We start from the raw sequence: 25,580 nt of genomic DNA, 5'->3' as shown, positions 1-25,580 counted from the left end.
CTGCTCCAATGGGAAAGACTTTACAGTATGTGGTAGGCACAACGCGTTTCAGGACAATCCCTCTCAAGTGTGTCTAAAGAATGGTGGTGACCCTGCCCCCGAGGTGCAAAGAGCACATCAGTATTCCCAATACAGTGCATACTAAAATATACATCCTGCACTCACAGTGGTCTTACAAATACCTGGTGACACAGAATATAATCAGAGAGTTCTGCAGGGTGATGGGGCTGATGACAGGATAGGGAACCTTCCTCACTCCGCTAATTGTATTCACTGCCCGGCACCAGTGCCATGTCGGTAATTGAAGATATGCTGGCTCAGCTCAGAGGATAGAGGACAGGAGTGGCTGCAGGAGAAGCTGAATACATTGCTTCAGGGGCCTGCTGTGGCTTCCCCTACCTTTCCAAGATGGCCACAGAGGACCAGGCCTCGGCCCTGAAGAGGTCCCACAAGCCTTGCACCACAGAAGGAACCTCTCTAGGGATCCTCAGACCCAGGATGCCAGGAGGTCTTCTGCTTCCAGGCAGTCCAGGGGAGGGAGGAATCCTGTGGAGTGGCGGCAGAAGATTGGGACCAGGTGCGACTGGACAGGTGTCGTCCCAGCAGGATTGTAGTGGGGATGGTGCTGCAATCTGCAGGTCCCCTGCACGGTCGTGGCACTAGGCAAGTGCAAGAGAGTTGTCGCAGTCACCGGCTCTGTTGTCTTTTTCCTCTGCTCGTGGAAGAGGGTCGCAGACTCCATGATGTACGGTTTCATCTGCCATTCAAGTGCCAGGTCCCCCAAGGGATTTCATGATGGCATCACGGCTGGACTCAGGACAGACGACTGATGGGGTCACAGCCCTCAGGTAGTCAGGTGAGTGTACGTCTGTGGTTTCATTTCCTGTTCCCTTATTACTGACTCAGGGTGTGGTAGCACACGGTGGGGAGGTGGGCAGGGGAATAATGGATTTTTTCGGGGTTCTGGGTCAACTTTTGACAATTTTACAGCCATCGTCGGTGCCTTCTGGCTTGGGGACTGGGGCTGCCTGCACAGGGTTGGGCTCCAGGGTCTAGTGGGGCAGATTCAGAGAGTAGTGGACTGGCGGATTCTTCGTTAGTGCAGGAAAAGGCGGTAGTGGGGCATGGTGGGCAAGAAAAGGGACAAGGAGGAGGAGCAGGACAAGAGTGGGGACAAGGAAAGAGGTGAGGACACGCAGAGGTTGGAGGATTCTACTAGAGGGGAGGTGTATGTTCGCTTCGAGGGGTCCCTTGGGCCCAACTGAAGCAAAGATATAGAAGGGAAAAGATATGGAAGGGGGAGTACGTTGAGATGTTCTCACTGCTCCCTCTTGAGCACTTTAATTTAGACAGGGCTAAAAAAAAGATGAGTCGAAGGAGGAAGAGAAGAGGCGTTATCGGTTAATACCAAGGACATTTGGCAAACATTATTGGTAAGAAGGCACCGGAAAATTGTACCGCCCTCTTTTGCTGTATGGACGCAATTGGGGAGGCCTACAGGGTGTACGGGGGCCAAACATAGCTTCTCTATGACGAACAATTCCATCAGCGCAAAGCCGTGCGTCCAAGCATACAATGGGATCTCAAGGACATAGGTTTGTGGCTGAGAGTAACGGCTCCGGTGCAGGAAGGGCAGTCCTTTCCATCCAGCGCCAGGGGGTTCCGACGGAGCAGGGCACCACTTGAAGGCATCACTTAAAGGGCTTCGCTTTTAATGTAGGAACTGGCAAGTTCGGGGCCAAATGTAAGTTTAAACATGAATGTTCCTCATCTGGTGGATTCCATGGAGTATCCAGGTTTTTTAAAGGGGGAAGGCAAAAGGGGGGATACGGCTGGAAAAGGGCTGGGCACCAGTAATGTTGGACGCGATCCCGAGCATGGTGATGTTGATGCAAGTTTAGGCTTATTTATCATCTGTTATGGTAAATGATGGAATTGACCCTAGTCTCTGCGCAGTAGTTTATACCTCTTTCAATGCAGCGATAAGATAGGTTAAGGAATTTGGGGTTCACTTGTTGGGGTGTTTTTGGGTCGGAGGTATTTTGTAGATCAATGTTTGCCCATGGGATATTCAATTTCATGTGCATCCTTTGAAACATTTTGTCTGTTTGTAGAATGGGTAGTTCGGAAAGAAGCTTGGTGGAGGTGAATGGTAACTGGTCGGACATTGTGTACTGACACGAGGTTGGTGGAAAGTATTAATAAAGCGAGAGTTAAACTTAACATAGCGATGGCTGTTTTTTTTCAAACGGAACAGTTATGTGCATAGAGGACTGGAATCGGGCCAAGGGGATATTTGGCGTAGGGATGGAGTGCATAGCACTGGGAGTGTGGAGGGACGCCAAGACTTAAGTGGAATTTAACAGGCCTGAACTGATGGCTCCGAGGACCTCCTTAGTCAATATGGGTTTTAGTGGACTCAGGGATGTTTTATACTAAATGTGTAATGTTCGTAACAAAATGGCTGCTGTGGCCAGTCACTCCATGTGTATGAGTCTGTTCATAGGTACAACGCAAAGTTAAGTGGAAGAACAGAAGAACTTGATGATACCATGTGAAGACTTCTGCATCTCTCAACAGGTATTTTGGCCTCCTCCTCATGAGCAAACTGCCCCAGGTGTCTCGGGTTTGAAGGGGTCTTTTCCAGACGACGTATTTCAGCTCCTTCCAAAGATGATCCATAGGATTTAGGTGCAGGCTCATAGAAGCCACCTCAGAATAGACCAATCTTCTCCTCTTAGCCATTCTTGTGTGTTTTGGGTCATTATCCTGTTACAAGACCCAGGACCTGAGATTGAGACCAAGCTTTCTGACAATGGGCAGCACATTCCTCTCTAGAATCCCTTGATAGTCTTGAGATTTCACTGGACCCTGCACAGATTCAAGACCCCCTGTACCAGATGCAGAAAAGCAGCCCCAGAACATAACAGAGCCATCTTCATGTGTCACAGTAGGGACTTCTTTTCAGGATAGGCTTCATTTATCCGTCTGTGACCATAGAGCGGATAAATGAGATTTGTGGCTTGTCAATATGTAGTTTGAAAAGTTCCAGTCTGGCTTTTTTATGATTTGTAGAAGATGAACAATTGCGTCCTCCTTGGTCGTCTCCCATGAAGTCCACTTTGGCTCCAACAACAACGAATGGTGAGATCTGACACTGATGGTCCTTAGCAATCTGTCTGGGCTCTTTTGTTATCCGTCTCTTTGCTGACCATACATTGTATTACATTGTATTATACATTTATTTTGCACACTGTAACACACAGGATCATTTGCAAGTTTTGAGCACCCAAAGTTTGTAATCTAAAGTAATGCAACTGGCTGAGAAAGAAGGGAGAATATTTTGGACGGTTAATTCATTGCAATCCTATGAAAGTAATGGAAGAGTCCCACGGGGCCTAGGAAATTTTAAAGAGCCAGCGCTATATCAGGATGATGGGTTTTATTTTGGAGAAGTGGAAGCAATTACATTTAGACCATTCGCAGAAAATCTTACAATTGATACTAAGATGTAACCAACAGGAATTGGAAGTTGTCACAACTGACAACCACTGTTTTATATGTCAGTAATATGTACAGAACAGTTGTCAGTGCCCTTCCCCCGCTTTTTTTAGAAGATAATACATAGCAGAGTACACAGTGTTTCTTAAAACATAGGAATCCAGGGAATTACCCAAATATCCCCGAGCTCTGGTCAGTGCCATGTCCTCTATTACCTCCAGCTTCTCCTTTATCAGTCTATCATTTTCTTCCTTCAGCTTCTCCCTTTCTTCTCCCATCTTCTTCTCCAGCATCTCCATATGCATCTTATAACTTTCCTTTTCATTGTCCAGGTTCTTCTCAAGGTCCTCATTTTTCTTTGCCAAGATCTCCTTGTCTCGTGCAGCTGCTTCTGCCTGTGATCTCTGCTCTGGAGAAGTCAATAGACATTGCATATTAGGAACATTTATGTATCAGTATACAGTGATAAAGATACAGATGTGTAGAGGTCTAATATGAGTACACATGGTGTGGCCCCTGTGTGGGTGATGTGTATGGGAACTATATCTGCATATATAGTCCTAGGAGCCCTGACAGTGTCATACACTATGTATTATAGATATATATAGTCCTAGGAGCCCTGACAGTGTAATACACTATGTATTATAGATATATATATAGTCCTAGGAGCCCTGACAGTGTCATACATTATGTATTATAGATATATATAGTCCTAGGAGTCCTGACAGTGTCATACACTATGTATTATAGATATATATATAGTCCTAGGAGCCCTGACAGTGTCATACACTATGTATTATAGATATATATAGTCCTAGGAGCCCTGACAGTGTCATACATTATGTATTATAGATATATATAGTCCTAGGAGTCCTGACAGTGTCATACACTATGTATTATAGATATATATAGTCCTAGGAGTCCTGACAGTGTCATACACTATGTATTATAGATATATATAGTCCTAGGAGCCCTGACAGTGTCATACACTATGTATTATAGATATATATAGTCCTAGGAGCCCTGACAGTGTCATACACTATGTATTATAGATACATATAGTCCTAGGAGTCCTGACAGTGTCATACACTATGTATTATAGATGTATATATAGTCCTAGGAGCCCTGACAGTGTCATACACTATGTATTATAGATATATATATAGTCCTAGGAGCCCTGACAGTGTCATACACTATGTATTATAGATATATATAGTCCTAGGAGTCCTGACAGTGTCATACACTATGTATTACAGATATATATAGTCCTAGGAGTCCTGACAGTGTCATACACTATGTATTATAGATATATATAGTCCTAGGAGCCCTGACAGTGTCATACACTATGTATTATAGATATATATATAGTCCTAGGAGCCCTGACAGTGTCATACACTATGTATTATAGATATATATAGTCCTAGGAGCCCTGACAGTGTCATACATTATGTATTATAGATATATATAGTCCTAGGAGCCCTGACAGTGTCATACACTACGTATTATAGATACATATAGTCCTAGGAGTCCTGACAGTGTCATACACTATGTATTATAGATGTATATAGTCCTAGGAGCCCTGACAGTGTCATACACTATGTATTATAGATATATATAGTCCTAGGAGCCCTGACAGTGTAATACACTATGTATTATAGATATATATATATAGTCCTAGGAGCCCTGACAGTGTCATACATTATGTATTATAGATATATATAGTCCTAGGAGTCCTGACAGTGTCATACACTATGTATTATAGATATATATAGTCCTAGGAGCCCTGACAGTGTCATACATTATGTATTATAGATATATATAGTCCTAGGAGTCCTGACAGTGTCATACACTATGTATTATAGATACATATAGTCCTAGGAGTCCTGACAGTGTCATACACTATGTATTATAGATGTATATATAGTCCTAGGAGCCCTGACAGTGTCATACACTATGTATTATAGATATATATATAGTCCTAGGAGCCCTGACAGTGTCATACACTATGTATTATAGATATATATAGTCCTAGGAGTCCTGACAGTGTCATACACTATGTATTACAGATATATATAGTCCTAGGAGTCCTGACAGTGTCATACACTATGTATTATAGATATATATAGTCCTAGGAGCCCTGACAGTGTCATACACTATGTATTATAGATATATATATATATAGTCCTAGGAGCCCTGACAGTGTCATACACTATGTATTATAGATATATATAGTCCTATGAGCCCTGACAGTGTCATACATTATGTATTATAGATATATATAGTCCTAGGAGCCCTGACAGTGTCATACACTATGTATTATAGATATATATAGTCCCAGGAGTCCTGACAGTGTCATACACTATGTATTATAGATATATATAGTCCCAGGAGTCCTGACAGTGTCATACACTATGTATTATAGATATATATAGTCCTAGGAGTCCTGACAGTGTCATACACTATGTATTATAGATATATATATAGTCCTAGGAGCCCTGACAGTGTCATACACTATGTATTATAGATATATATATAGTCCTAGGAGTCCTGACAGTGTCATACACTATGTATTATAGATATATATAGTCCTAGGAGCCCTGACAGTGTCATACACTATGTATTATAGATATATATAGTCCTAGGAGCCCTGACAGTGTCATACACTATGTATTATAGATGTATATATAGTCCTAGGAGCCCTGACAGTGTCATACACTATGTATTATAGATATATATATAGTCCTAGGAGTCCTGACAGTGTCATACACTATGTATTATACATATATATAGTCCTAGGAGTCCTGACAGTGTCATACACTATGTATTATAGATATATATAGTCCTAGGAGCCCTGACAGTGTCATACACTATGTATTATAGATATATAAAGTCCTAGGAGCCCTGACAGTGTCATACACTATGTATTATAGATATATATAGTCCTAGGAGCCCTGACAGTGTCATACACTATGCATTATAGATATATATAGTCCTAGGAGTCCTGACAGTGTCATACACTATGTATTATAGATATATATAGTCCTAGGAGTCCTGACAGTGTCATACACTATGTATTATAGATATATATATAGTCCTAGGAGCCCTGACAGTGTCATACACTATGCATTATAGATATATATAGTCCTAGGAGCCCTGACAGTGTCATACACTATGTATTATAGATATATATAGTCCTAGGAGTCCTGACAGTGTCATACACTATGTATTATAGATATATATATAGTCCTAGGAGCCCTGACAGTGTCATACACTATGCATTATAGGTATATAAAGTCCTAGGAGCCCTGACAGTGTCATACACTATGTATTATAGATATATATAGTCCTAGGAGTCCTGACAGTTTTTGGTTCATTGGTGTATTGTTTGGTTTAGTGGTTGGTGTTGGTGTTTGGTTGTATCATTATGTCTATACCCAACCAGAGTGTTACAGAGTTTGTCTTTGCTTCCCTGGTTTGCAGGGTTTCTTTCAGCTTCACTGCGATCTTACCAGCCAATTCCTTTTCCTTTTTTTCAATTTTTTTATCGGATGTCAAGATGGCTTTTTCCATCTTCTCCTTTTCTTTGAGGAATTCTTGCAAGACTTCCAGAGACTGTGGTGAGATGAAACAGTCACACAGATATAAGATACTGTAAAGCAGACGTAATCATGTACAGAATACTCAAGGAGCCCTGACTAAGGACTGAGCCTGTCCAACACGGCCAAGATTTACTCATCGTCAGACAGTGCAAACGCAGACTGAGAATGCGGCAGATTTGTGACGTTGGTTGATGCCGGATTAGAAATCTGACTTATTTTGAGACTTGAAACATGATTTTGCTGCATTTAAGCCACATCACTTTTATCTGAGAAGCCGCTGCCATATGACTATCAAGTTAGAAGAAATATTGGCTCAAACTACATGCACCGAATTGCACCAAACCTGCACCACGATTACACTATTCTCTAGTCACAAACACAATAAGAGAAATACCAGATGTAAACCTTACAAACTACCCCAAAAAAGATTAAAGGGATCCTATCATAGAAACCCTTTTTTTATGAATAACATGTCGGAATAGCCTTAAGAAAGGCTATTCGTCTCCTGCCGCCATTCGCCTAAAATTCCGATTCTTGTCAGTATGCAAATGAGTTCTTTTGCAGCACTGGGGGCGCCCCCAATGCTGCAAGAGAATTCTCTCCAGCACCACCTCCATCTTCGTCAAGAGCATCATCTTCCTCCTCTTCTTCCAGCAGTGGGTTGTAACTTCTAGGACTCAGGCCTTGGGCAGAGCAGACTATGCATGTCCACAGGCTACGAGAAAATAGGCGCTTACAATACTGTGCGAGCGGCCATTTTCTCATGGCCTGTGGGGATACGCAGTCTGCTCTGCCCAAGGCCTGAGGCCTAGAAGTTATAACCCACCGCCGGAAGAAGAGGAGGAAGATGATGCTCCTGACGAAGATGGAGGCGGCGCTGGAGAGAGTTCTCTCGCAGCATTGGGGACGCCCTCAGTGCTGTGAAATAACTCATTTACATACTGATAAGAACCGGGATTGTAGGCGAATGGCGGCACAGAAAAGAAAAAGAAAGGTAGGAGACAAATAGACTTTCTTAAGGCTATTCTGACATTATTCCCCAGTAGCGAGAGTCTAACATGTTCAAGAGCCAGCAGTCATCCTTCTACTGAATGGTGACAATTCGACTGCCACTGAACGAGCAATTGAGCGTGCATTGGGCCATTTGTGTAAGTGACTCCAAGGGACTGGCTGCATCCATCTTCACTGCATACTGCCACATTGTGTCTAGGTCATCTCCCTCATGCTGTTCTGGTTGGTCCTGCTCTTCCTCTCCACCCATTTGGCTAGACATTGTTTGTGCTCCCATGTCCTCCTCCTCCTCCAATTTACCCCCATAGGGCTCATGTGAGCACTAGATGTTGGTGCCACATCTCCAGTGCCTTGACCAGCCAGATTGAAAAGCATCTTTTTCAGGATGTGAATCAGTGGAATGACGTTGCTCATCCCGTAGTCCTGGTGACTGACTAACAAAGTGGCCTCCTCAAAGGGAGCGAGCAAACGGCAGGTGTCACGTAGGAACTGCCGCTGACTAATGTTTAAGTTACACATGGGAGTACCTCTGTCCGCTTATATTCTTTCTTCATTGAGTCAATCCAACATATGGAGGGTTGAATTCCAATGGGTGGAAACATCGCGTATCAGCCTATGTTGTGGGAGGCCGCTCTGCCATGGCAGCTCCAGGAGGGACTGCTTGGCTGTGTATGAGTAAGAATTGATCATTTTATACGTCCCTTTGGTTTGGAGTAACTCACCCTACCCCATTTTGTATATTTCGAGTTTGGTCGATTGCAGAAAGGGGGGGGGGGGTATTATAGGGGGCTGCCACTGGAAATATGATGGCGTTGTTGATATATCAGCATTTGAGGCTTTTAATTTTGTTTGTCTACCACGGTCCCTGTCTATTGTACTTATTACATGAAAGAATACAGAGGTGGTTGGGATCATTCCTCTTACCTTCACCCCTTTCCCTTCAGCCTTTAGATAATTGACCTCCAATGACTTCTTCTCTTCGATGTACATCTTATACCCCCCGGGCACAAAGAACTTTTCGTCCCTTATTCCTTCCTCCAGCCCCGCACTCAGCTCCTCCAGTAAGACTCTGCACTTTCTCTCCGACGCCTCTTCATTTTTTCGCATGTACTCTGCTGTTTTTTGTCCCAGTGACATCTACAAGTGAGAAATATTAAAGAACAACTCCAACCAGAAACAGACAATTGGTGCCTGAGAGGTAGGTTCTTACCCAAGTCATTGTTTTGAGAATTTGCTTGTGTTTTTATAAGGAGGAGTATTGTACTGAATCCGCTGATGACTTACTTTTCGATTTACAGAGGTTATAACGCATCCATCCCTCGCCATATTGATAGTCAGATCAATAAAATTAATGGTTAGTCTTGAGATTTCAGGATCAATTTAAAAATCCAATTTCCGATCATTTTCCAGCCTATCCCGATCGTGAAATTTGCTAGATCGCCAATCGAGATCCGATCTTTTCCGAACCCGATCGCTCAACCCTATTCATGATATATACAGTACATGAATGGGGTTGATCAGATGTTGAGTTAACCTCTGACCTTGATCCCACCAGAAAAGATCGGGATCGGAATTCCGAATGCGATCATGAAATTTGCTCAATTGCCGATTGGAATCCAATCTTTTCCGAACCCGATCACTCAACCCTATTAATGGTACCACTATCAATGCTGGCAGTGAACTGCCAAAATTGATCAGATGTTCCTTTATATCATCAATATACCTCAACCATACTGCTATCATTGATGTCCATATTTCCATCTATTATCTGGGGAGAATCATATCAGACACCACAATGCCAAAGATCATTTACAAGTCGTCAACCTCTCTTCTTTAAGGGATACTTCCACTGTGGGGTGGTAATGTGAGGATGGAAGAGGAAGAAGAGTTAAGACCCCCCTCCAATCGATCCCCCAGTCCCCAGGATAGGTAACGTCTCTGCACCTGTCCTTTGTAGTGACAATAAAAGAACTCCGCTATGGAAGAGACGGGAAGGCTTTTATCCTCTCTGTGTTCCTGTCCCTACAGAAGTCAAGGTGTAACTCCTATTGTGGTCCAGTCATGGGGGAAATCCTGGAAAATTTGCTTCAAATTAATTTTTATCACTTTACTTACTTGTAGTTTATTTTGGAATTCTTGATTTTCATCCTTGAAGGAAAGATCCATGAAGACCTTCAAGGCTTGTGAGTGACATTCCTTGTCCAGGTGTAGAAACTCCTCGTGTGTCTGTGTTGGAAATTTACTTCCACGTTGGTTCATCATCTCCTCGTACTTAGATAAAGCTTCTTCTTTGGCTCGAGAATTCTCAATTTTTGCCAAAGCAACAACAGCATTTTCCAATGAAGGAATGGACCCGCTACGAATGGACTCCACGTAGGAGACTGTGACATCTCCAAGACCTAATAAGAGAGAAGAATAAGGATTTATTTTCATGCACTATAGAATGTTTTCTTTGTGTCTGTACCACCAGGTTTATATATCCTTGTCATGTCCATGTTATTTACAAAAAAAACATTAATAAGGATAATGTTAATGAAGAGCCGAAGATGATGCAGAGAAATGCTATGTCATACCCCAGAGTGAGGACTTGCCTCTCCCAGTCATACCCCAGAGTGGGGACTTACCTCTCCTGGTCACACCCCAGAGTGAGGACTTGCCTCTCCCAGTCACACCCCAGAGTGAGGACTTGCCTCTCCTGGTCACACCCCAGAGTGAGGACTTGCCTCTCCCGGTCATACCCCAGAGTGAGGACTTGCCTCTCCCGGTCATACCCCAGAGTGAGGACTTGCCTCTCCCAGTCACACCCCAAAGTGAGGGCTTGCCTCTCCCGGTCATACCTCAGAGTGAGGACTTGCCTATTCCGGTCACACCCCAGAGTGAGGACTTGCCTCTCCTGGTCAAACCCCAGAGTGAGGGCTTGCCTCTCCCAGTCATACCCCAGAGTGAGGACTTGCCTCTCCTGGTCATACCCCAGAGTGAGGACTTGCCTCTCCCAGTCACACCCCAGAGTGAGGACTTGCCTCTCCCAGTCATACCCCAGAGTGAGAACTTGCCTATTCCAGTCATACCCCAGAGTGAGGACTTGCCTCTCCCGGTCACACCCCAGAGTGAGGACTTGCCTCTCCCAGTCATACCCCAGAGTGAGGACTCGCCTATTCCGGTCACACCCCAGAGTGAGGACTTGCCTCTCTCAGTCATACCCCAGAGTGAGGACTCGCCTATACCGGTCACACCCCATAGTGAGGACTTGCCTATTCCGGTCACACCCCAGAGTGAGGACTTACCTCTCCCGGTCACACCCCAGAGTGAGGGCTTGCCTCTCCCGGTCACACCCCAGACTGAGGACTTACCTCTCCCGGTGATCGTGTATCCTCCCGATAAGGATTTCACTTGACTGTTCTCATAGATGTATTTACAGAATTTCTTTGTCTGTTCTATAAATCTAGGATCCAGCTGAGACTCCTCCACATTGTCCAGGTTCTGGAGATCATTCGTAGATGCCGGCCGCTCAAACACAAAACACTTGTGGGAATTGAAGTAATTGCGGATACATTCCCGGGGGAGGTTGTAATTTGCTATGGTCCTACTTGTGCCTACAAATAGATAAGAATGGTAATTGTACATAGTATAGACCTCCAGCCTGTGCTGACTCCCACCTAGTCCTAACATTGCCCCATTGATAATGTTCTGGAATTACGGATTTAGACAGAAGTCGATTTTACAGCAGTCATTATATTTCTGGGATTTTTGCTGCAGCAGATTGGAGAGGAGCCGGCGGCAGCATTGTAGGTCCACAGCGTAATACAAGCCATGGCCAGGGTCAGTACCTCAGAGTCACATGCATACCTGGCTTCAGCTTCAGGGCGTTTTTCAGATATTCATCTTCGGTGATTTCCTTCCCATCCAGTTGCAGTTTAAGATTGAAATCTCGGACGCACCAGACGAAGGACGGGAAAAATCTCTTGAACTCGGAGGAATCGTCCTCAAAATCTTCCTCCTGCTTAGGAGATTTCACCTTTATTTTCTCAGTAAGGTTAGTGACATATCTAGGAAAAGTTAAGGAGTAAAAGATCTGCTTATCCCCATCTATGGGCTATCCCCCTCCACCATATATCTTATCCCGGTTCTATAGGCTATCCCCCCTCCCCCATATAGCTTATCCCCCGTCTATAGGCTATCTCCCCTCCTTAGCTTATCCCCTGTCTAATGGCTATCCCCCTCCCCCTATAGCTTATCCCCCAGTATATGGGCTATCCCCCTCTATAGGCTATGCCCCCTTGATAGGCTTGACTAGCTGGAAGTCTGCAGCCCTGTAATATGGAGCCGCCATCGCTCTGTCTTACACTGTACAGGCTCCATGCTCGATCTCCGCAGTGTAGATGATACCACAGCCATGTCTTCTTACTAATACCATTTTGTCTGCATGTATACTCTGATATAGGGCATTAGATACTTCCTACATAACATGTTGGTGTAAAGGATACTGGAGCTGCTCCATGGCCTGCTGGTCAATGGTCCCCACACTGTTAAACACCAGGGTGCTGCTGAGGAGAACCGCCAGGGCGAAGATCCAGGAGTCATTCTCGCTGTTTCCCTGAAATACAATAAAGGAATTGTAAGAATTGATCTGAATCCACAACACACAGGAGTGAGACATTGTTCAACTTATAGAAACTTTTACACCCAGACCTCCCTGATCCCCCCAAGTGAATATCAGAATCCAGTCCTGAGCAAGTGGAAGCAGGCAACTCAATGAAGTCAGAAATGTCCAGGATCCTCTGGGATTAGGCTGCAACAGGTGAAGAATTGCAGAGCCCTTAATAATGGAAATAGTAATCCTATACTTTAGCGCCAAAGCTGATTATTGTTGTGTGCACGGTGTAGAGCACTGTAAGTGGGGGTCAGCAGGTAAGGAGGATCCGCCACTAGGAGGGTTCACACAATGGGAGGGTTCATCCGATGTCCTTTGGCTCATAATCTGGCACGTCTATGCCGCGGGAGCTTTTGCGAGCCGTATACGCTCCCATTGATTTCAATGGGAGCCGGGATCGTATACTTGGCGCTATTTTGTGGCCGTGATTTTGCAATCCCCAGGAGCGCTCTACTGCGCATTTTTCTCCCATCTATGGTGAGGAGTGTGGATGAGGTCGGCTCCGGCAGAAAGTTCTCTGGCGAGGATGGTGACAGATCCTATCCCGGCATCTCTGCTTTTCACCCATCCTTGGTGCCTAAGTAACTAACATCACCGCATCAAACCTTCCTGTGCAAAACTTCATCCTACCAACAAGTCTCCAACAAAGTCCATGGAGTTACAATAGGGGGGAACAGGGCATCGACCACAGGGCAATACTGCAGGCATTAGTCCATACATTATAATGTAACCAGCATACAATGTGCAACTATATACAACGGTACTCATTCAGGATATAAAGGTTGTCTAACATGGGTGGGAGATAGGTGATGCACTCATGTCTCCCCACCCTGTACCCGCCCACACTCTCCTAAGCCACAAGCCCCGCCTTCTTCCTAGGTCTGTAACACTAACCTGGGAGGTGGGGGTAGTGAGAAGAGGAGCGAGAACAGCAGGGACTGGACCAGTGACAGCGGATCTGTGCAGGTAAGTGGACACCAAGGGGGGACTAAGTAGCCAGAAGATTTTTTTAATGATTACACAGCGTGGGGTATAACAATTAAAGCGTTCCATTTTTAGACTCCATGCTGTGTAGTGAACAGGATTGTTTTTAAAATCCAATCTTCGATTATTAAAAAAATCCCATTGACTTGCATTGGGATCAGAATTGGGATCGGGATCGAATGGAAAATGATTGGAAATCAAATTTTAAAATCCTGAAATCTCAAGATCGGCTCAACTCTAATACTGACAGCTCTGGCTACATGAATATCTCTACTGACCTTCTCCACATCGCCCAGTCCTTCTGTATCCAGCAGTACGAGGGTGTGATCAGGTGTCACAGGGTGGGGAACGCACCACATCCAGATACCTTTAGTCATAGACTGGACTGTCGATCCCAACGAAAACCCTGTATGGACAGATACGTATATAGGTGATAGGAATTGAGCAAGAAGAGAGAGAAGGCAGTGCCCATTGTCAACAGTCGTGATGGCCATGACCAGGAAAGGTAAATGTATGTATGTAAGGTATGTATGTATGTATAGTATAGTATGTATGTATAGTATGTATGTAAGGTATTGATGGGGAAATCAATATGAAATGTATATCCAGTCTGTCTATCCCCTTTACGTGTAATAATTGCAGCTAGAGTATAGTTTTTCTCTTGATTCTGTTAAGTTAGTTCAGCTTGGACCCTGAACCAATACTGGTGACACTTAGGGTTGAGCAATCGTGTTCGGAAAAGAAAATTTCACGATCGCAATCGGAATTCCAAACACGATCTTTTTAGGTGGGATCGGGATCGGTGATTATTTCCCACAATGCTTTGCTACTGGCCAAGCATAGTGGGAAAAGCTAACAATGTTAGCCTTCACACTGAGTATACGCTCCGCTCATTTTGAGCGGAGTGTATACTCAGTGTGAAGGCTCCGCTGCGGTTCCATAGGAATGAGGGGAAGCAGCCGGCACACAGCCTTAACCCCCTGCGCGCTGGCTGTGTCCATTCATTCTAATGGGAGACTAGCTAACATCTCTAGTAGCTACTTACCTGCAGAGATGGCTGGTCTGGTGCCAGGTGTTCTCATTTTTCTTCACCTCGCTGCCCCTGCCTCCCAGGTTAGTGTTAAAGAGCTAGGAAGAAGGCGGGGCTTGTGGCTTAGAAGAGTGTGGGCGGGTACAGGGTGGGGAGATGTGACATCTCTCCTCCCAGTACCCGCCCACACTCTCCTAACGCTCCCACACTCTCCTAACCTGGGAGGCGGGGGCAGCGAGGCGAAGAAGAACGAGAACACTGGGCACTGGACCAGCCATCTCTGCAGGTAAGTGGACACCAGGGGGGACTAAGTAGCCAGAGGATTAAAAAAAAATCACTACACAGCGCGGATTCCAACAATTAAAGCGTTCACTTGTTAGATTCCATGCTGTATAGTGAATAGGATTGTTTTTAAAATCCAATCTCCGAATAGTAAAAAAAGCCCATTGACTTGCATTGGGATCGGAATTGGGATCGAGATCAGGTTCGAATGAAAAATGATCGGAAATTGGATTTCAAAATCGATCCTGAAAAGTCAAGATCGGCTCAACCTTAGTGACAGCCGGGGAATGATACGGCTTAGAGAAAAACAGGGTAGGGTGCATTCACACAATGTATTTTGTATTCTGGCACATTTACGCCGTGGGAGCTTTTGCGGGCTGTATACGCTCCCATTGATTTCAATGGGAGCCGGGATCGTATACGCAGCGCTATTTTGCAGCTGTGATTTTGCGTATCTTTTGTAGTCTGACTTCAGACTACCTTCACAGTATGTATGTATAAAATGTACGTATATATGGTATGTATGTATGGTATGTACAGTGAAAAAAATAAGTATGTGCCCCCTCTGGCAAACAAGATTTAATACTTGGTGGTAAATCCCTTGTTGGCCACACAGCAGTCAGAGGTTTGGAGGTGAGGATGAGGTTTGCACATGTCAGACATGTGAGGAGGAATCTTGGTCGGCTCCTCTTTGCAGGTCATCTCTAATCATTAAGATTTTGAGGCTGTCGCTCGACCACTCGGATCTTCAGCTCCTCCATAAATATTCTTTGGGATTAAAAGGGTTGTCCAGGATAAACTAATAATTATCCTCTAAACTAAACTCCCTCCCCCATCTAACTTCTAATTTACTTCAAAAATGTATAATTACCCATATAATGTCATGTGACCACTCCAGGGACACTTTCTGTAATCCGGTGATGTTCCATTTCACCGCTTCTGAAACGAAACATCACCATCACTCTCCCCCCTCTCCTATCCCCTGTAATAATTACCAAGCCTTCCTGTGTCCAAGAAATGGGTCCTACCCTTCTTCCTGCCTTCTAGAAGAGGGCGAAATGGGGTAGCCAGAGAGACAGGGAAGGTGGGAAGGGCTAGTAATGGGCGGGATCGCTAGGATAAAGAAAGACAGGGCAGGCTGGGAGGGGCAAGTAATGGGTGGGATCGCTAGTGAGGGTGGGAGGGGCAAGTAATGGATGGGATTGCTAGTGAGGATGAGAGGGGCTAGGCTTAGCGAGATGGGGGGTTTTGTAATGGAGTGAAAGAGGAGGGGGCTGAGTGAGAGGGAGTTAGTGCAGCAGCTACAAAGGAAACTGCACAGCAGGAAGGTAGCAGCATGTAGAGAAACACAGAGGATGCAGCAGCAAACAGAGACCCCAGAAATCACTCCAAACACTGCTAAAGGTATATAGGTTTATTTATTAACCCATCACTAGCAGTAACAGACCTTTATAAAAAAAAAATATATATATATAAAAAATTGTGCTCGGAAAACCTCTTTAAGGTCTGGAGACTGGCTGGGCAACTCCATGACCTAAATGGTCTTTTTTTTTTTTTAGCCACTCCTTTGTTGCCTTGGCTGTATGTTTTGGGTCATTGTCCCAACTATGACCCATTTTTCATGTCCTGGCGGAAGGAAGGAGGTTGTCACTGAGGATTTTATGGTACATGGCTCCATCCATTCTCCATTGATGCGGTGAAGTAGTCTTGTACCCTTAGCGAGAAACACTCCCAAAACATAATGTCTCCCCCTCCATGCTTGGCAGTGAGGTCGGTGTTCTTTGGCTCATAGGCAGCATTTTTCTTTCTCCAAACACAGCGAGTTGAGTTAATGCCAAGGAGATCAATTTTTGTCTCATCTGACCACGGCACCTTCTCCCAATTACTCTCAGAATCATCCAGGTGTTTTCTAGCAAACTTCAGATGGGCTTGCACATGGGCTTTCTTCAGCAGGGGGACCTTGCAGGCACTGCAGGATTTCAATGTGTTACCAATGGTTTTCTTGGTGACTGTGGTCCCAGCTGCCTTGAGATCATTAACAAGTTCCCACCGTGTACTTTTAGGCTGATCTCTCACCTTCCTCATGATCAAGGATACCCTATGAGGTGAGATATTGTATGGAGCCCCATATCAATGTCAATAGATGGTAATTTTGTATTTCTTCCATTTTTTTTTACTATTGCAACAACAGTTGTCTCCTTCTCATCCAGCGTGTTACATATGATTTTGTGGCCCATTCCAGGCTTTTGCAGGTCTATGATCTTGCCCCTGACATCCTGAGAAAGCTCTTTGGTTTTGCCCATGTTGTAGAGGTAAATCTTAATGATTTAGAGATGATCTGCAAAGAGGATTGGACCAAAATTCCTCCAGACATGTACACAAACCTCACCACCAACTACAAAATACAGTCCTATGAAAAAGTTTGGGCACCCCTATTAATCTTAATCATTTTTAGTTCTAAATATTTTGGTGTTTGCAACAGCCATTTCAGTTTGATATATCTAATAACTGATGGACACAGTAATATTTCAGGATTGAAATGAGGTTTATTGTACTAACAGAAAATGTGCAATATGCATTAAACCAAAATTTGACCGGTGCAAAAGTATGGGCACCCTTATCATTTTATTGATTTGAATACTCCTAACTACTTTTTACTGACTTACTGAAGCACAAAATTGTTTTTGTAATCTCAGTGAGCTTTGAACTTCATAGCCAGATGTATCCAATCATAAGAAAAGGTATTTAAGGTGGCCAATTGCAAGTTGTTCTACTATTTGAATCTCCTCTGAAGAGTGGCATCATGGGCTACTCAAAACAACTCTCAAATGATCTGAAAACAAAGATTGTTCAACATAGTTGTTCAGGGGAAGGATACAAAAAGCTGTCTCAGAGATTTAACCTGTCAGTTTCCACTGTGAGGAACATAGTAAGGAAATGGAAGACCACAGGGACAGTTCTTGTTAAGCCCAGAAGTGGCAGGCCAAGAAAAATATCAGAAAGGCAGAGAAGAAGAATGGTGAGAAGAGTCAAGGACAATCCACAGACCACCTCCAAAGAGCTGCAGCATCATCTTGCTGCAGATGGTGTCACTGTGCATCGGTCAACAATACGGCGCACTTTGCACAATCAGAAGCTGTATTAGAGAGTGATGAGAAAGAAGCCGTTTCTGCACGTACGCCACAAATAGAGTTGCCTGAGGTATGCAAAAGCACATTTGGACAAGGCAGCTTCATTTTGGAAGAAGGTCCTGTGGACTGATGAAACAAAGATTGAGTTGTTTGGTGATACAAAAAGGCGTTATGCATGGCGTCCAAAAAAACAGCATTACACGAAAAACACTTGCTACCCACTGTAATATTTGGTGGAGGTTCCATCATGCTTTGGGGCTGTGTGGCCAATGCCGGCACCGGGAATCTTGTTAAAGTTGAGGGTCACATGGATTCCACTCAGTATCAGCAGATTCTTGAGAATAATGTTCAAGAATCAGTGACGAAGTTGAAGTTACGCCGGAGATGGATATTTCCGCAAGACAATGATCCAAAACACCGCTCCAAATCCTCAGGCATTCATGCAGAGGAACAATTACAATGTTCTGGAATGGCCATCCCAGTCCCCAGACCTGAATATCATTGAACATCTGTGGGATGATTTGAAGCGGGCTGTCCATGCTCGGCGACCATCTAACTTAACTGAACTTGAATTGTTTGTCCAAAATACCTTCATCTAGGATCCAGGAACTGATTAAAAGCTACAGGAAGCGACTAGAGGCTGTTATCTTTGCAAAAGGAAGATCTACTAAATATTAATGTCACTTTTCTGTTGCACTGGTCAAATTTTGGTTTATTGCATATTGTACATTTTCTGTTAGTACAATAAACCTCATTTCAATCCTGAAATATTACTGTGTCCATCAGTTATTAGATATATCAAACTGAAATGGCTGTTGCAAACACCAAAATATTTAGAACTAAAAATGATTAAGATTAATAGGGGTGCCCAAACTTTTTCATAGGACTGTAACATCTGAGTGCTGTGCTTACCAAAAAGGGTTTTGCCACCAAGTATTAAGTCTTATTTGCTAGAAGGCAGCAAATATTTATTTCTCTCTGCAAAATGCAAACCTCAAAAACTCAAAATGAGTTTCTATTTGTCTGTCTGTCTGTTCTTTATGCGCAACCAAATGACTGGACTAATCACCAAATTTGGCGCACAAATACATCAGGTGTCTGGGAAGGTTTTAGGTATGATCTCAACTCTCTCAGACATACCATTCCTGAGATACAGTATTCCTAAAACAATGACACCCCCTTAGCCAATACAAACCTGCAAGTCTTTCCCTCATATTTCAACTGCAATACACACAGTCACTCAGAGGATTATATACACAGCTCAGCACACACCAGAACACATCAGAGGATTAGGCATACAGCTCAGCGCACACTATCACACATCAGATGACTATATACACAGCTCAACAAAGTATCACACATAAAAGATTAGATACACAGTTCAGCACACACTGGCACACATCAGAATATTAGATACACAGCTCAGCATACAGTAACACACATCGCAGGATTACATACACAGTTCAGCACACAGTATTACACATCAGATAATTAGATTCCTCTACTATACAGTATAACAGGATCCTCTACTACACAGTATAACAGGAATCCTCTACTATACAGTATAACATGATCCTCTACTACACAGTATAACAGGAATGCTCTTCTATACAGTATAACAGGAATCCTCTACTATACAGTATAATATGATCCTCTACTATACAGTATAACAGGAATCCTCTACTATACAGTATAACAGGAATTCTCTACTATACAGTATAACAGGATCCTCTACTATACAGTATAACAGGGATCCTCTACTATACAGTATAACAGGAATCCTCTTCTATACAGTATAACAGGAATCCTCTACTATACAGTATAACAGGATCCTCTACTATACAGTATAACAGGATCCTCTACTATACAGTATAACAGGAATCCTCTACTATACAGTATAACATGATCCTCTACTATACAGTATAACAGGATCCTCTACTATACAGTGTAACAGGAATCCTCTACTATACAGTATAACAGGAATCCTCTACTATACAGTATAACAGGAATCCTCTACTATACAGTATAACAGGATCCTCTACTATACATTATAACAGGGTCCTCTACTTTACAGTATAACAGGATCCTCTACTATACAGTATAACAGGATCCTCTACTATACAGTATAACAGGATCCTCTACTATACAGTATAACAGGGATCCTCTACTATACAGTATAACAGGAATCCTCTTCTATACAGTATAACAGGAATCCTCTACTATACAGTATAACAGGATCCTCTACTATACAGTATAACAGGATCCTCTACTATACAGTATAACAGGAATCCTCTACTATACAGTATAACATGATCCTCTACTATACAGTATAACAGGATCCTCTACTATACAGTGTAACAGGAATCCTCTACTATACAGTATAACAGGAATCCTCTACTATACAGTATAACAGGAATCCTCTACTATACAGTATAACAGGATCCTCTACTATACATTATAACAGGGTCCTCTACTTTACAGTATAACAGGATCCTCTACTATACAGTATAACAGGATCCTCTACTATACAGTATAACAGGATCCTCTACTATACAGTGTAACAGGAATCCTCTACTATACAGTATAACAGGAATCCTCTACTATACAGTATAACAGGATCCTCTACTATACAGTATAACAGGGATCCTCTACTATACAGTATAACAGGATCCTCTACTATACAGTATAACAGGAGTCCTCTACTATACAGTATAACAGGAATCCTCTACTATACAGTATAACAGGAATCCTCTACTACACAGTATAACAGGAATCCTCTACTATAAAGTATAACAGGATCCTCTACTATACAGTATAACAGGATCCTCTACTATACAGTATAACAGGATCCTCTACTATACAGTATAACAGGATCCTCTACTATACAGTATAACAGGGATAATCTACTATACAGTATAACAGGATCCTCTACTATACAGTATAACAGGATCCTCTACTATACAGTATAACAGGATCCTCTACTACACAGTATAACAGGAATCCTCTACTATACAGTATAACATGATCCTCTACTATACAGTATAACAGGAGTCCTCTACTATACAGTATAACAGGAATCCTCTACTATACAGTATAACAGGATCCTCTACTATACAGTATAACAGGATCCTCTACTACACAGTATAACAGGAATCCTCTACTATACAGTATAACAGGAGTCCTCTACTATACAGTATAACAGGAGTCCTCTACTATACAGTATAACAGGATCCTCTACTATACAGTATAACAGGAATCCTCTACTACACAGTATAACAGGATCCTCTACTATACAGTATAACAGGGATCCTCTACTATACAGTATAACAGGATCCTCTACTATACAGTATAACAGGAATCCTCTACTAAACAGTATAACATGATCCTCTACTATACAGTATAACAGGATCCTCTACTATACAGTATAACAGGATCCTCTACTATACAGTATAACAGGATCCTCTTCTATACAGTATAACAGGAATCCTCTACTATACAGTAAAATATGATCCTATACTATACAGTATAACAGGAGTCCTCTACTATACAGTATAACATGATCCTCTACTATACAGTATAACAGGGGTCCTCTACTATACAGTATAACAGGAATCCTCTACTATACAGTATAACAGGATCCTCTACTATACAGTATAACAGGAATCCTCTACTATACAGTATAACAGGATCCTCTACTATACAGTATAACAGGAATCCTCTACTATACGGTATAACAGGATCCTCTACTATACAGTATAACAGGAATCCTCTACTATACAGTATAACAGGCATCCTCTACTATACAGTATAACAGGATCCTCTTCTATACAGTATAACAGGAATCCTCTGCTATACAGTATAATATGATCCTCTACTATACAGTATAACAGGAGTCCTCTACTATACAGTATAACATGATCCTCTACTATACAGTATAACAGGGGTCCTCTACTATACAGTATAACAGGAATCCTCTACTATACAGTATAACAGGATCTTCTACTATACAGTATAACAGGATCCTCTACTATACAGTATAACAGGGATCCTCTACTATACAGTATAACAGGATCCTCTACTATACAGTATAACAAGATCCTCTACTATACAGTATAACAGGAGTCCTCTACTATACAGTATAACAGGCATCCTCTACTATACAGTATAACAGGATCCTCTTCTATACAGTATAACAGGAATCCTTTACTATACAGTATAATATGATCCTCTACTATACAGTCGAACATAAATCCTCTACTATACAGTATAACAGGATCCTCTACTATACAGTATAACAGGAATCCTCTACTATACAGTATAACAGGATCCTCTACTATACAGTATAACAGGATCCTCTACTATACAGTATAACAGGATCCTCTACTATACATTATAACAGGGTCCTCTACTATACAGTATAACAGGATCCTCTACTATACAGTATAACAGGATCCTCTACTATACAGTGTAACAGGAATCCTCTACTATACAGTATAACAGGAATCCTCTACTATACAGTAAAACAGGATCCTCTACTATACAGTATAACAGGGGTCCTCTACTATACAGTATAACAGGAATCCTCTACTATACAGTATAACAGGATCCTCTACTACACAGTATAACAGGAATCCTCTACTATACAGTATAACAGGAATCCTCTACTATACAGTATAACAGGATCCTCTACTATACAGTATAACAGGATCCTCTACTAAACAGTATAACAGGAATCCTCTACTATACAGTATAACATGATCCTCTACTATACAGTATAACAGGAGTCCTCTACTATACAGTATAACAGGAATCCTCTACTATACAGTATAACAGGATCCTCTACTATACAGTATAACAGGATCCTCTACTACACAGTATAACAGGATCCTCTACTATACAGTATAACATGATCCTCCACTATACAGTATAACAGGATCCTCTACTACACAGTATAACAGGATCCTCTACTATACAGTATAACATGATCCTCCACTATACAGTATAACAGGAGTCCTCTACTATACAGTATAACAGGCATCCTCTACTATACAGTATAACAGGATCCTCTTCTATACAGTATAACAGGAATCCTCTACTATACAGTATAATATGATCCTCTACTATACAGTCGAACAGGAGTCCTCTACTATACAGTATAACAGGAATCCTCTACTATACAGTATAACAGGATCCTCTACTATACAGTATAACAGGATCCTCTACTATACAGTATAACAGGAATCCTCTACTACACAGTATAACAGGATCCTCTACTATACAGTATAACAGGGATCCTCTACTATACAGTATAACAGGATCCTCTACTATACAGTATAACAGGAATCCTCTACTAAACAGTATAACATGATCCTCTACTATACAGTATAACAGGATCCTCTACTATACAGTATAACAGGATCCTCTACTATACAGTATAACAGGATCCTCTTCTATACAGTATAACAGGAATCCTCTACTATACAGTATAATATGATCCTATACTATACAGTATAACAGGAGTCCTCTACTATACAGTATAACATGATCCTCTACTATACAGTATAACAGGGGTCCTCTACTATACAGTATAACAGGAATCCTCTACTATACAGTATAACAGGATCCTCTACTATACAGTATAACAGGAATCCTCTACTATACAGTATAACAGGATCCTCTACTATACAGTATAACAGGAATCCTCTACTATACGGTATAACAGGATCCTCTACTATACAGTATAACAGGAATCCTCTACTATACAGTATAACAGGCATCCTCTACTATACAGTATAACAGGATCCTCTTCTATACAGTATAACAGGAATCCTCTAGTATACAGTATAATATGATCCTCTACTATACAGTATAACAGGAGTCCTCTACTATACAGTATAACATGATCCTCTACTATACAGTATAACAGGGGTCCTCTACTATACAGTATAACAGGAATCCTCTACTATACAGTATAACAGGATCTTCTACTATACAGTATAACAGGATCCTCTACTATACAGTATAACAGGGATCCTCTACTATACAGTATAACAGGATCCTCTACTATACAGTATAACAAGATCCTCTACTATACAGTGTAACAGGATCCTCTACTATACAGTATAACAGGAGTCCTCTACTATACAGTATAACAGGCATCCTCTACTATACAGTATAACAGGATCCTCTTCTATACAGTATAACAGGAATCCTCTACTATACAGTATAATATGATCCTCTACTATACAGTCGAACATAAATCCTCTACTATACAGTATAACAGGATCCTCTTCTATACAGTATAACAGGAATCCTCTACTATACAGTATAATATGATCCTCTACTATACAGTCGAACATAAATCCTCTACTATACAGTATAACAGGATCCTCTACTATACAGTATAACAGGAATCCTCTACTATACAGTATAACAGGATCCTCTACTATACAGTATAACAGGATCCTCTACTATACAGTATAACAGGATCCTCTACTATACATTATAACAGGGTCCTCTACTATACAGTATAACAGGATCCTCTACTATACAGTATAACAGGATCCTCTACTATACAGTGTAACAGGAATCCTCTACTATACAGTATAACAGGAATCCTCTACTATACAGTATAACAGGATCCTCTACTATACAGTATAACAGGGGTCCTCTACTATGCAGTATAACAGGAATCCTCTACTATACAGTATAACAGGATCCTCTACTACACAGTATAACAGGAATCCTCTACTATACAGTATAACAGGAATCCTCTACTGTACAGTATAACAGGATCCTCTACTATACAGTATAACAGGATCCTCTACTAAACAGTATAACAGGAATCCTCTACTATACAGTATAACATGATCCTCTACTATACAGTATAACAGGAGTCCTCTACTATACAGTATAACAGGATCCTCTACTATACAGTATAACAGGAATCCTCTACTATACAGTATAATATGATCCTCTACTATACAGTATAACAGGATCCTCTACTATACAGTATAACAGGATCCTCTACTATACAGTATAACAGGAATCCTCTACTATACAGTATAACAGGCATCCTCTACTATACAGTATAACAGGATCCTCTTCTATACAGTATAACAGGAATCCTCTAGTATACAGTATAATATGATCCTCTACTATACAGTATAACAGGAGTCCTCTACTATACAGTATAACATGATCCTCTACTATACAGTATAACAGGGGTCCTCTACTATACAGTATAACAGGAATCCTCTACTATACAGTATAACAGGATCTTCTACTATACAGTATAACAGGATCCTCTACTATACAGTATAACAGGGATCCTCTACTATACAGTATAACAGGATCCTCTACTATACAGTGTAACAGGATCCTCTACTATA

General features: G+C 42.1%; 1 protein-coding gene across 1 annotated transcript in view; it reads right to left on the bottom strand.

Annotated features, from left to right (window-relative positions):
- The window catches only part of LOC142209061 (uncharacterized), a 385,129-nt gene that overhangs the window by 325,362 nt on the left and 34,187 nt on the right, over positions 1–25,580 (bottom strand). Inside the window, exons 3-7 of the mRNA XM_075278004.1 lie at positions 14,025–14,152; positions 12,596–12,705; positions 11,958–12,157; positions 11,462–11,704; positions 10,227–10,510 (exon numbers count right to left, since the gene is read on the bottom strand). Of these exons, the coding sequence (XP_075134105.1) occupies positions 10,227–10,510; positions 11,462–11,704; positions 11,958–12,157; positions 12,596–12,705; positions 14,025–14,152 (965 nt within the window). The remainder of the gene's footprint in view (positions 1–10,226; positions 10,511–11,461; positions 11,705–11,957; positions 12,158–12,595; positions 12,706–14,024; positions 14,153–25,580) is intronic.

This window comes from Leptodactylus fuscus, chromosome 6, assembly GCF_031893055.1.
Source record: "Leptodactylus fuscus isolate aLepFus1 chromosome 6, aLepFus1.hap2, whole genome shotgun sequence".
Classification (NCBI taxonomy): domain Eukaryota; kingdom Metazoa; phylum Chordata; class Amphibia; order Anura; family Leptodactylidae; genus Leptodactylus; species Leptodactylus fuscus.
The sequence above is the reverse complement of the archived record's forward strand: the minus strand, read 5'-3'. Positions and strand labels throughout refer to the sequence as shown.